At 43.8% G+C, this 12539-nt stretch overlaps 3 protein-coding genes and 1 non-coding gene across 4 annotated transcripts; 1 reads left to right on the top strand and 3 right to left on the bottom strand.

Annotated features, from left to right (window-relative positions):
* Positions 1-1905: 1905 nt before the first annotated feature.
* On the bottom strand, positions 1906-1978 carry Trnaa-agc (transfer RNA alanine (anticodon AGC)). Its single transcript has one exon. It is a non-coding gene; the product is annotated as a tRNA-Ala (tRNA).
* Positions 1979-2564: 586 nt separating this feature from the next.
* Positions 2565-6067, top strand: LOC128723416 (uncharacterized). The gene is made up of 7 exons (XM_053817153.1): positions 2565-2666; positions 2960-3695; positions 3772-4230; positions 4299-4712; positions 4784-4944; positions 5369-5545; positions 5784-6067. Exons 1-7 carry the CDS (start codon positions 2612-2614, stop codon positions 5906-5908), a joined length of 2127 nt encoding a protein of 708 aa, XP_053673128.1. The 5' UTR covers positions 2565-2611; the 3' UTR covers positions 5909-6067.
* Positions 6068-8720: 2653 nt separating this feature from the next.
* On the bottom strand, positions 8721-9745 carry LOC128726478 (uroporphyrinogen-III synthase-like). Its single transcript, XM_053820291.1, has one exon. It carries the CDS (start codon positions 9743-9745, stop codon positions 8966-8968), a length of 780 nt encoding a protein of 259 aa, XP_053676266.1. The 3' UTR covers positions 8721-8965.
* A 593-nt stretch (positions 9746-10338) lies between these two features.
* Positions 10339-10983, bottom strand: LOC128726579 (exosome complex component CSL4). Its single transcript, XM_053820393.1, has one exon. The coding sequence runs from the start codon at positions 10981-10983 to the stop codon at positions 10339-10341; it is 645 nt and encodes a 214-aa protein (XP_053676368.1).
* Between the last annotated feature and the right edge of the window lie 1556 nt (positions 10984-12539).

Here is a 12539-nt window from a genome sequence, read left to right as displayed (position 1 = left end):
TAACAAGCTAATCAACGACGATCGCTCAAACCGATTGTGTCGTGCGTGTTGCGTGCATTCAGGTGCTTATTTAAGCGCATTTTACCACTCCTGTTCGGCGGCTGGCTTTTTCACTTTCTGCTATCAGCGAGGATGCCGGTTGGACTAATCAAATCAATCATATGTGTCCAGTACAATTGAGTAAACAATAAAACAACGAACAGAAAAGGCACAACATTTTTTTCTTAACCGCTTCGTGATGTTTATTCGCAGAAATGCCGCACATTGCAACCGTTAAGCTGCACAGATCGATAAGCAGAAGGCTGTATCAACATGCTGTTAACTCAGCTGTTTCTCCTCGATCGCTGGTAACGCCACCATATTACGATACGTGTCACCCCTCGCTATTAGTGAATAGATTCAGCTCACATCCGCGGTTCATCGGCCAGTTGCCAGTCGTCGGTCTCAAGCGTATAGCACTCAACCGATGCATTTATGCATCGATGGGCTTGTACTATCGTTGCACTGGGTGCGTACTGATCTTGTTTTTCAAAAGTTATGGTGACATGAAGTGCAAAAAGTATGTTGCGATCAAATACGTATGACATTAATGTTCTTTGCGAGTGGTTGATATCATTTCTTCACAACTCACTGCTTGCTTCTTTAGACCGCTTAGATTGGTCTCAATGGACCCAAGGGGGCATGTGCGTCCAATGTCCCGGAGTGCCCGAGCATGCAGGAATCCACCGGACGTGTCATGCGAATTCCAACCTCCATCGCGAGCCCCAAACGACCATCCACGTCCATTTGCGGTACATTCCATACGGCGCTGCGGGATGTGGATGAAGTTGTACGGTCCGGCAGTCCCATGGCATGGCTGGTGTCTTTTGGCAGCGAAAGGAATGCACCGGGTCTATACCGACCCTGTCCGTTTCCCCGGAACAGGCGATGAACAATTTTCCGGTGCCCCCTGAAGGTGCTTCCATTCCAGGAATGATGTCCCGCTGGTGTCATCCTATGGTGCAGGACAGAATGGAAAGAGGCAGTCTCGCTTTTCAATTATGCTCCGACGCCACCGTCGGGCTCCGGGCGTAATTAATAATCGCTAATTGCCGATATTATCTCTGGCGGATCCTGCCGCGTCGTCGATCGGCAGCTTCTTGTACGTGTGCATGTGTAGTGCATTCATTTTTGTATGATGTTGCTTTTTTATTATTATTCCAATCTTCGCCACAAGCCACCTCCCCAGGTGAACGCCGCTGCTGCTGCATCACAACGGGAGAAACATGCACGCACGCGCGCTTCTCAAGTGGGTCATTGTTAATGAAATTGTTGAATATGTTCAATTAACGGCCATCCCGCGGCCAACCTGGGGCGGAAGATTGATGAGCTCGGATAGGCGGTTTTCGGTTATTTTGGGGCGATTTTCGACTTCCAAAGAACATTTTTCGAGACGCTGGGGGTTGATTGATTCGTACTTCGGAGCTGTCAGATGATCCTCGCGGGATACGGTGGGCCAGATGGAAGAAACAGGAAAGTTTCGTTCACGTCGGTTGCTGACCACGCTGAGTGCAATCTGACTGAACCGAAAAGAGGCGATGCTTAAATACTGGTTTATTTTTGTGTACCCCCTCCTCAATGCATTCCATTGCAACGTAGTGAAACGCTGCCGTTTTCGAGCGAGCTCGATTGTAAACTCTTCATACGGTTTAAAAGGCTTTATTATTTTAAATGCTCTTTATTAGTTAAAATAAATTAATGTTTAATCAAAATCTTAACAATCCCATAGGTAGTTCATTGAAAATAAACAATATAACTCTTGGACGATCAAGTGAGTTACTGAATTATATGTAGATCAAATCAATTCCTGATTTAATGATTTATAAAAAAAAGACAAACCTTAAAAAGTTATCACAAAGGACATTTTGGAGATGCCGGGTATCGATCCCGGTACCTCTCACATGCTAAGCGAGCGCTCTACCATCTGAGCTACACCCCCTGATATATGATTCAGGAAATGCGTAAAATTTTGTGGACAACAATTCGTTCAAAAAGGATGCAGTATTTTTCAACTGATTTTTTTTTTAAATTTAAAAACTTGATGATTGAAATATCTGCCTAGTTCGTGACATCCTTTATGCGTTTTTGTTTACTTTAAATTAGATTGTGCATTAATCGGTAATATACGTCTCTTGAACAACATGCAGTTGAACAATACAGTGGGCACACCAGCTATCCACTGGATAGGGGCTGTAATGTTTCTACAAACCCGCCACGTACGTGTCGCATCGCCCACGCCTTCAGTCCGTTATCTTCAGGCCCATTGATAACACCTTCATCAACAGTATCGGCGCGAAGTGCGGTGCTGTTTGTCGCGATAAAGTTTTCCTTCCTTGCACACTGAAATCAAACCCTCACCGGGTGTGTGCAAATCAGTATGATTTCTTCGTTTCTAGACCGAGTACCACCAGCATGGTGCCGGATAGGCGTGTCGTGTGTGAGTAGAGTACTGGAATGAATTGTGCTTATTATCATTCGATCCGTTTAAGATCGGTCACAAAAGTGTCGAGAAAAGGTGGTACAAAGTGAGATAGTACTAATAAAACCAGGGATTTTTGATATTGTGGGGAAAATGCTACAATTCCCTAAACTCCTGCAGGTGCTGTGCATCGTTTCGTTGTTTTTCGGTAAGTCTCAATCAAATATAGAAGTAATCGTACTGAATCTCCCTCAAATCGTAAAAGATCGCGGTCATGCCAAGCGTTTGTCTCGTTCAATACATCGGTTGAACGAATAAACCTGGATTGCTCGATAAGATAAGGGAAATCGCAAGCCCCGAGTGTGTTATTATTGTTTAAATAACGTGACGTTATTGAAGTGAGCTTCCGTTGTCTCTTGGGGGCTAGCTCGTGTGCAGCGCGTGTTTTGTAGGTGCTGATCTTTAAGGCATTGAGTTTGATCCGATTAAAACCACTTGCAGCATCGAACGTGAATGTGTTTGCACAGCAGCTCGACGATGGAAAAGAATTTGAAGTGGACAAACCACCGGTCCCCGTCGTCAAGCCTAGCGACAGTTCTCTCCTGGATGATTATGTTAACTGTCCTCCAGATGATGTACAGGCGGAAGAACCTGAATCTGTGTCAGTAGATCCACCAATGGAACAAGCTGTACCGCAGCGGAAAAAGTTTGACGACTATGCTCTTCCCGTGAAGGATGCGAACGATCGCCCGATAAGGCTCACGGGGATGCGACCAAGGGACCCGTTTGATGAGGTTACGCTTATGGACGACAAAGAGGACGCTGAGTTGCTTGATATGACGAAAAATATGTCAATTGGTGAAGTGGGACGAGTGTTTGAGACTATCGCCGATTCACAGGAAGCTTCCGATGACGATGAGCCTCAACAAAAGATCGAAGCTAAAAGCGAGCAGATAGTTGAGGATGTGATCGAGAACGGTGATACTATTCACGTTTCCCAGCAGCTACCGAAAGTGCCGATCCATGTTGTTGTGCATGATTCTGCAATCAACACCGAGACTCACACAGAAAATGGACCTTTGAAATATCTGGAAGCTGAAACCCTATACAACCTGGTGGAAGGTGAGACAAGAGCACAAGGATTGAAAAAATTCTTAAAGCAGCATCCGGAGGAAATTATTCTGGAATCACCCAACTACCCAAACCCGTACCCAAATGAAGTCAATGATATGCGAAAGTGAGTTTTTTTGCTAGATCTTGTTATCCTGGAAGTTGAGGAGCTTTTACTAGCGTTTCGATTTCCCGATTGACAGCTTCTCCGTGGACGGAGGACGTGGCGTGCAGATCACAATTCACGATCTAGATCTAAACCCCACCACCGACTTCCTGTACCTCCGGGCCGGTAAAATGGAGGACGTTGACGAGGAGGGTCCTGTCCTAACGGGCACGTATCAGCAGCCACTACGGTTTCTCATCCCTCAGACAACCTTCTTCACGATCCATTTCGTCGCTCAGCAGAACTCTGACGTGGAACAGAAGCACCGAGGCTTCAAGTTAACGTACGCTCCGTTCGGAGAGGTGAACTCTCCGACGACACCGACCACAACCGAGGCGATCGTGCCGCAGGAAGAGCTCCAGTGGGCGTCGAAGGAGATCGTCATGACACCGGAGTTGATGGAAATGCCGAGCACATGGGAAGAGATTAAGGTGGCGCTGTCGAACGCCAGCAATCAATACATCGAGAACCACAATCTAACGTATATGCCAAGTCGGTAAGTAACAAATCATAAATTATATCTTATACGAAGGTCAGCTAACCTGTGCTCATGAACATTTTTAGTCCATTCGATGTTAAGTTGCTGGCCCGCAAGTGCCCTGACACCTGGAGGAACTTCCAGAACTGCGTCACACTCGAGTTTGCCGTGCCATTGCGCCCGATTTTCTATGAACCGTCGGAGGATGACGAAGGGATGGACTTTGGCTTTGGTAACAAATTCTTGCAGAAGGGTTTCATATCGATCTCAACCACCGAAGCCACCGGGCCACGGTACGAGCTGGACGTGGACAATTTGAACGCGATGTGGGACGAGATTGGCCAAATGGAAGTCCAACGAGCAGGCTACGAGTTGTATATTATGCCCGAAAACAGCCGCGTATTGCTGACGTGGATCGGCATCAGTCTGGCGATCGTGTGTACGTTCCTGTTCGTGCTGTACATGATCTGGAAGATTGATATCTTCAAGGATTACCGCAGGTGAGGTGAAAACGCGAAAAGTCTCCTGAGGACCACCAGTTACGATGTTCATTTGCGCATTTGTTCGGCAGAATTTCCCGCACGAATCACGGTGTTTCGATGGACGACGACAAGAACGAGCTGAAAAAGAAAGAGTTCGACATTTCGATGTTCCCGTCGCCGCATCAAGTGGTGCCGACGTTTTTCCCAACAGGCGATCCCTACAACGCAGCGGACGCCGAAGCACAGTACGGTAAGACCCCGCAAAAGGAATCGGCGTGAAAAAGGAGCAACGATCCTCGCAGTTCGTTAGCGGGCTGAGTAGCCGGACCAATTACATTAGCGCCTTCAAAAAAGGGTTCTCCCGCCCCATTTCGGTGCTAAATAATGAGGCGCAATTTCCCAAATTACACGCCATTCAAGCTCTACTTCTGGTCGCATCTGGTAGCGACAACAGAAGCTCTGGTTGTCTGGCTATACGCTACCGCACTATAGGACAAAAAATGAATCCTCTCTGCCATCGAGCCGAATGGTGATAAAAATAACAGTTTAAGACCTAACCGACGCAGGAGTGACCAAACTCTACCCGAAACAAACGAGCCCGTTTACGCAATTGTCGCTAACACGCTTTTGGGTGCTTTTTGTTTTTCGGTTTTCCTTCTTTTCCGGCGGTTTAGCGTACGATAACACCACGATGAGCCAGTGGCCGGAGGACTTCAACGAACCCAGGTATCCCGAGACATCGTTCAGTAGCCCCGGCCATCAGGCGCTTGGCAATCAGCGAACCGGTCCGACTCGCCCATACGAACCCGTCTCACCGATGGACTTGTCACCCGCACCGGTCGACTTTAATGGTATGTAAATCGGTAGCCCGTAACCGAGGGTCCTGCGGACGGGGATCCAAAATTTAGCACCATCAACAAGTGGCCCAACTGTGCGCCCGGTTACGGGTGGCAACTGGGGCTGATCCCGACAGCTATGGCACGGTTGAGTCGATTGTTTTTACGAAACATTAACATTGATGGGGGACTTTGCTTGGGCTGTATTTTTTTTTCTCTTGTGTTCGTTTTTTTCCAACCGGCCTCGATCCAGACTCGCCTCGACCGATGCGTTCCTCGGCCGGTGGTAGGAATAATCCATTTTTATCACCTCGCGGAGGACCTCGGACGTCCACGGGGAATCCGCCACCACCGCCACCGCCACCCGTTTTGAGGTAATAAACTGCGGCGCAACGGTTAATTAAAAATATGCGAAACAACCCGACGTCGCCGCGCGCAAACCGTGCGGACCAGGAGCGGACTCAAAGGGGCCCAAGGTATTAGAGCACGGGGAAGCGCGAGAGCGAAAGGGTTAATAAAACTTCATAAAATAAAATAACGACCAACGGGTAAAATGTCTTGTTTTTGTATCAACCACGCTCGACCCTGAGCCTCGAGATCCTGACGGAATAATGTGCGAGGGACACCCGATTCTTCCATCTCCTTGCCGGCAGATTAGCGGGGAGGCATAATTTTCATAAGTTTGATGAAAAATGTTTTCCCCTGCCGCGTTTATGCCATACGTGCGCCGCCGTGGGCCGAAATCAATTAATTAATTTCACGACGTTAATCTTCCGCGCAAGTTCCCCACGATCGACGAAAGTTGCAGGTTTTTTGCTTGGTCCTGTTTGAGCTGTTCAATTATCGACTTTATGGTTAGCATGGAGGAAAAAAAAACAATAACCGCAACCAATCAACTCCTACGATTGGACAAGCTCGCCTCATCAAGCGTGTCCCCGATGGAGGAACTTAATTTTCCCTCTGCTCTCGCTCTCTCTCTCTCTCTTTCGTCCCTGGCTCATTACCCCAATGGTTGCTCCATTTTAAATCGTTATCAGTACAGAGCCACCCTCCACACTCGAAGGTCCTTTTCTTTGGGCAAGGTTTACAGCAACCCACAGAAGCCGAAGAGAGGGAGTCATTAAAAAAACAAAACCTGCCGGGTAAGGATGAGGAAAGCACTTCCCATTAGCGTAATGCACTGCTGGCGACAGAGGCAGGTCCATTTACCACGGTGAGTACGGTATAAAAAAGTAATAATATTGATTTCATTCATTTCTTCATTTTCCGCAAATTAAGCTTCCGCCACGCGGATCAAATCGGAGCCGTACCGTGTTTGCAAGAAGTAGCAAACACTCTCCGATATTATCACACTAGCTGATTTACCCGATTTCATTCGAGTCGATGATATTTTAGGGAGCTCCGAAGACATGTTTGGTTAGCGCTGTTGACGATATTTAATTGGATTTTGCGGATAAAAAGTGATTAAAATAATATTTTCAAATATCGCACGTGTTGGCTAGCACGTGGCCGCAGACACGTGGGCGTGAGAGACCTAGCGTTTCACCAAAATTGGTTTAAGAACGAAGTAAAAAGTGCTTCCTCTCTCTCTCTGCTCTTCGTCAAGTGAAAAGTTTAATCCCATAGCCGATATACCAAGTTTGATACAAATCGTTTCGCTTTGATACTAGCGTGTTGCGCACCCATATTCACAACGTTATATATATATATATACACAAACATTCATTTTTATTCTATAGATTTGAAATTCACGAAAAAACAGGAACAACCCCGTAACATAATCTTGAAATGAGTGTGGCATTTCTTTAATGTGATAATGAATTCCCACTCCTGTTTGGATTTTGGTATTAATTCTTGTTCCGCCACCATCTCCGGTCTCTCGCAAAGACCTGTCCGAAGTAACCCGTGTCGAACGCTTCTTGTGGCTAATTACGCGAAGCGCATGCAGGTTGCGAACGATAATTACAATGATATGCCATAAACGAAAATGATCATAATTTCCCGTGGCATAAAATTGTTTTGAGTCCCCGGTTTGAGCTGGGTTCCAGTAGCGTGTATATACCGATTTCTTTTCCCATATTTTCAATCGTAAAAGTAACTTTCGTACGATGTTTCTTATCCCGTGATGTTTGGTGAACATCTATTATTACTTAATTCTTTCGCATTGCTTTTAATTCCTTTGGCTTGTGTAAAAGAAGCTTCTGCTTCAAAATGCTTAAGATATGTGGGAAAAAATAAGAAATAAAGCATGTGATGCAATGCAAATGAAAAAAAAACATGCAGTTCTACAAAAACACGCATACACAGCGAAAGCTAGAAACTAGAACAAGACTAAAATGTATCAAAATATTCGCTTAAAGAACGGCCCACCGTTTGGGAACTACTATCTACATACAAAAAAGGCACAGCATAAGATTCAACATTCTGCCTTAGTTGGCATTCGCTAGTGCTTTATTTTAAACGCGCCCGCACCTAATGGAACCAAACTAGACGAAAAAGTTTTATAATTACTCCGTAGTTCAATAGACTAATGAGATAACAACGAGTTTTCACTAAAACTATGCGTTAATGGATGTTTAAAAAATAAAATTCATTTTTCTCAGCGTTCGAACAAGAGAGTCTCAGATTTGCCTAGTCCACGTTGATCGTGTGAAAACAAAATCAGAAAAATGCGTTAACATAATCAGTGCGCAAAAAACTATCATCATTGCCTACAACGCTAAAAGGAATATTTTTGCTTTCACTTTGTAATAAGAGTCCCTTCTCGGCTAGGCCGTTTTTCTAAATAGTGACGTGAGGCGAGGAACTCAATGTTCATTATTGTATCTTTTGGTTGGCTTATTGGCATACATTTTCCATATTGTTTTTTACTCTTTATAACAACTAGTCGGTTCTCTCCACGAGAATACACGATTATCTCTAAAACGGCATTAAAAATTGACTTTTTTGGCGCTATGTTACGTTTCTACGGACACCGTAAACTTATTTTCATCAACTAGATCAAGCGCAAAAGAACATATCAATTCATCTTCGGAAGAATGATATTTTGGCATTATAAAATAATGTAAAAAAATGTAATAGAGAAGAGAAAGAAAAACGACTTATGCAAAAAGAAAAACGCACTGACAAAAAAGCCATCTCTTCTTAATTCCAACTGGCTAGTATACATTTCATAACAACAAGACGTTTCGATAACATTGACGATCATTTAGTTAGGTAGTTTTTTGTTTAATACTTATTCTAAGGGGTTTCAGCACCTATTGACTGGTAAGTTTCGAGAAAAAATATCAAATCCTTCTCCTGTGTATCTATAACATCTCCTTTTACGCATCAACATTTAGGAAAAGATATACACCGAAGACGGATTATTGCACTATGGTAGTCTGTTTCGCGTTCATCTGGCCACGAGAAAATGCTGTCGGAAGCTTTGCCTCTTTAGGTGTCCTGTAGCAGCGCTCCAACAATGTAGTCGGGCGACGGTTTTTCCGCCGTCCGGTGCACTGTGATGCCCTTGTTTTCGATTGCTTTTTTCGTGCTCGGTCCAATCGCAATAATCCGTTTGCCGGTAAGGTCGATGCGGTGCTTTTCGAACACGTGCGCACAGTAGTTGATACCCGAGGGGCTAAAAAACAGTAGACTATCGATTGTCCGCTCGTTCTTCTCCTCCCGCTCACTTCGGAACAGGGCGACCAGGTTTTTCTCCAGATCGCGGTGTGGCACCGTCTCGTACACTTCAACGGAATCGAGCGAGTAGCCGTACTCGGACAGCTTATTCTGCAGCACGTCCTGCTTGAGATTACCGCAGGGGAAAAGAAAGGGCATCGTTACGGTTTTGTTGTACAGATCGGTTTTGATAAAGTCAGCAAGGTTGCTGGCGTTCCCCGAGTGGTGGCCTTTTGTGTCAAGTTCGAGCGTTCGATGAATTAATTCCCGCGACGTCTCGCCAACGCTGTAGTTCTCCAGTGTCTTCCAATCGTCCTTCGGTTTTTGGCCTCGTAGTGCATCCCGGACGGCCGATATGCTACGAGGGCTGGTAAAGATAAGGCCCGAGTATTTGTAAGGCGAAAGCAGTCGATCCCGCAGCTCGTCAAGGTTCTTGAACGAGAAATCCAACGTCGGAATGAACACGGGCTCGAAGCCGTGCTTTTCTAACAGTGTGGCGTAATTATCCGGGTTTTCGGATTCCGATTTCAAAATCACCACCAACCGCCTCATCGTAAAACCAGTCTTAGCAAACCTGCAACGTGTACTGAAAATAGAGCAAGACACCACGTCGAATTGCCAAATTGCGATACTGATTACGCGAAGTAAATTTTCACTATTTATCGATGTTTTTGTTTTGTTGTTGCTGTCGCGTTTGACAGTTGCGAGATAAAAACGGTAAACAAACGTGAGCCAGGCTGTAGGGCTAGATATGATTTAAAAATAATGGACACTTAACCGTCTAACAACACCAATTAATGTAAAAACGAAAAGGTGTGTGATTTTTTTGCATTCAATGCACATCTCTTTTCTAAAGTATCTTGTTCGAATATTTCGAATATTTGAACGAAACTGCTCAAGCATACGTTGTAAACGAACCAGGAAGAGTTTGTTTACATTTGATTTCAAAATACACGTTTGTTTTGGGTACAACTTGATTTTTCCTAAATTATGCATATTTTTACTACAAGGACTCTTCCACACTTATGCTGATACACTTTTCTCACATTTTAATTAAACCGATAGCAGTTTAACATGTATATGGGTTGTTTTAGAGATTTTTTTTATTCATGTTAACATCAATCGATATCTCTTACAGCCCTGAATTAAAACAGCTCTAGATTCTTTTTAAGCGCCTCTCCCTTTTCTGGCACCACTTTGGCCACTTTTCTCGGTTCTTTCACGAGCGTTACGGGACACTGCACTTCAGTCCAGCAGATTGGTACCATCGGAATAGGTTCTGCGCCCCACGTGGCACGTGAGCTGGGAGATAGGGCAACCACGACGCCTAGCTCGTTGTCCGCTGTCGAAAGGTGGAACACGTTCAGTTCAATTTGATGCAATACACGCGCCAGAATGATATCTCCCGGCCGGAAACACTTGTGCATCTCGACACGATCCACCTCCGTGGCTCGAACATCCTCTTTGCGAATAATCCCACGTAACGTGCGGTTTAGTGGCGTTTTTCCAATGCACAGTATACGACATTTAGACATCCGGTGTTGCACTGCCGTGATTCGGGCCGTTACAATGTCACCAATAACCGGTACCGTAGCTCCACCGCCAAAGGATACCACCGAGATGTAGGTGTTTTTCTCGCGCTTCTTCATCTGTACGATGCCGGCGAGGGTTGCGTGGACGTATCCTAGCTTCTCGTACGTACCCTCACCGGCGACAGTGAATTCCGACGACGCACACAGTATTTGGCCGGGAATGCATATCAATGCCTGCTCGGAATTTGTTTCGTCCATTTTTTAACGCAAAATAATGAGCTAAAACACGCGGCTCGGATGCGGTGCAAAGCGTAAAAATGTAAAAATGAAATAAAAATGAAGCGTAAAAATGTAAACAACAAACGCTATATTGACAGATATTATGTTGATACGGAGGCAATCGAGCTCTGAGAAATATACTATAACAGTAATATTGAATATATCATCTTCATATCCCTTAAAATAGCACTTAAAATATTACGAAAAACTAAAACCAGATGAACCAAAATTTTCACAAAAGTAACAGGAGCGCATAACAGCGAAGAGGTGAAATTTTTTCGCGCAAAAAATCTGAAAAAAACACCTTGTACACTGTAAAATTTTTTTACACTGTAAAATTTTCGTATGGCAAAAAAGTGTGCCGCTGTACCAAAAATTTCAGATTTTCCCCATAGATGGCGCTAAATGCTATAACCGTATGAAATATTTCAAAATTGAAATATTTCAAAGCATGAAAATTTGTTAGCGCCATCTATTGGCGAGTAGGTGAAAAATTTTGCGTTTCGATCATGCGCTCCTGTTACTTTTGCGAAAAATTTTCGCTGTTTTGATCGTTCAAAAAGCGCCGATTCTGGATTATTTTTAAATTCTCCGATTTGCACGCTGTTGTGTTTTCGCTTGTTTTGAGCATGTTCTTTGCGAATCTACGAGCTTGCAGAGTGGTTTATCCATGTGAATACTACACAACAATTTGAAAAATCTAGCCAACGTTTTCACTAATACGGTATATTTTAAAAAATTGTTAAATCACGTGCTGACGGATTGTAGAACACGGTTGTAGTTAAAATTAAGTATAATCGAAATCCGTATTAAATGATAGATTTTGAAACGGAAAATGACGAGTACCGTTGTTTTTAAATTAAGTAAAGTAGTCTCGCTTATTTATTTATGTATTTATCAGACATAAAATCAATTGTAGTAAATAAAAAACGGAAATAATGCAAACTGCTGTGAGCTTTAACCAATTTCTCATGGTGAGAAGGATGATGTATCATTCACTGAATTCAAATTAATAATAAGGTAACGTTTAGTCCAAATAAATCGTAGTATTCTTCAGTCAAAATTGATAATCTTAGTCCATTCACCGATATTTTAGTTCTATTTAAAATGCTACAGGAAACAGTCAAAAATTCATTTAATTAATAATGCTGCTGTACATTGGCTATATTTTCTAGTCAATATTTGGAGGACCGCGGGCTTTTGATTGCCATTACAAAATAATACAGCAACTTAATTAATAATGCTTAATCATTTAATTAATAATGCTGCTGTACATTGGCTATATTTTCTACTCAATATTTAAAGCACCTTAAGCTTTTGATTGCCATTACTAAAATAATACAGCAGCATAAACGTCGCTAGCGTCAATGAAATGCAACCATCCAAGCAACCAAATCGCTTTTAAAAGCACTACTCTGCTTGTTTCCCTTTTCTAAAATGCGTGTAGCGATGATTATATCTCTGCTTATGTTGTAAAGAAAACTGTCCACGCCATAATTTTCCCCCATTGTGCTCTATGCTTTGAAACAGACCAA

This window comes from Anopheles nili, chromosome 3, assembly GCF_943737925.1.
Source record: "Anopheles nili chromosome 3, idAnoNiliSN_F5_01, whole genome shotgun sequence".
NCBI classification, from domain to species: Eukaryota; Metazoa; Arthropoda; class Insecta; order Diptera; family Culicidae; genus Anopheles; species Anopheles nili.
The sequence above is the reverse complement of the archived record's forward strand: the minus strand, read 5'-3'. Positions and strand labels throughout refer to the sequence as shown.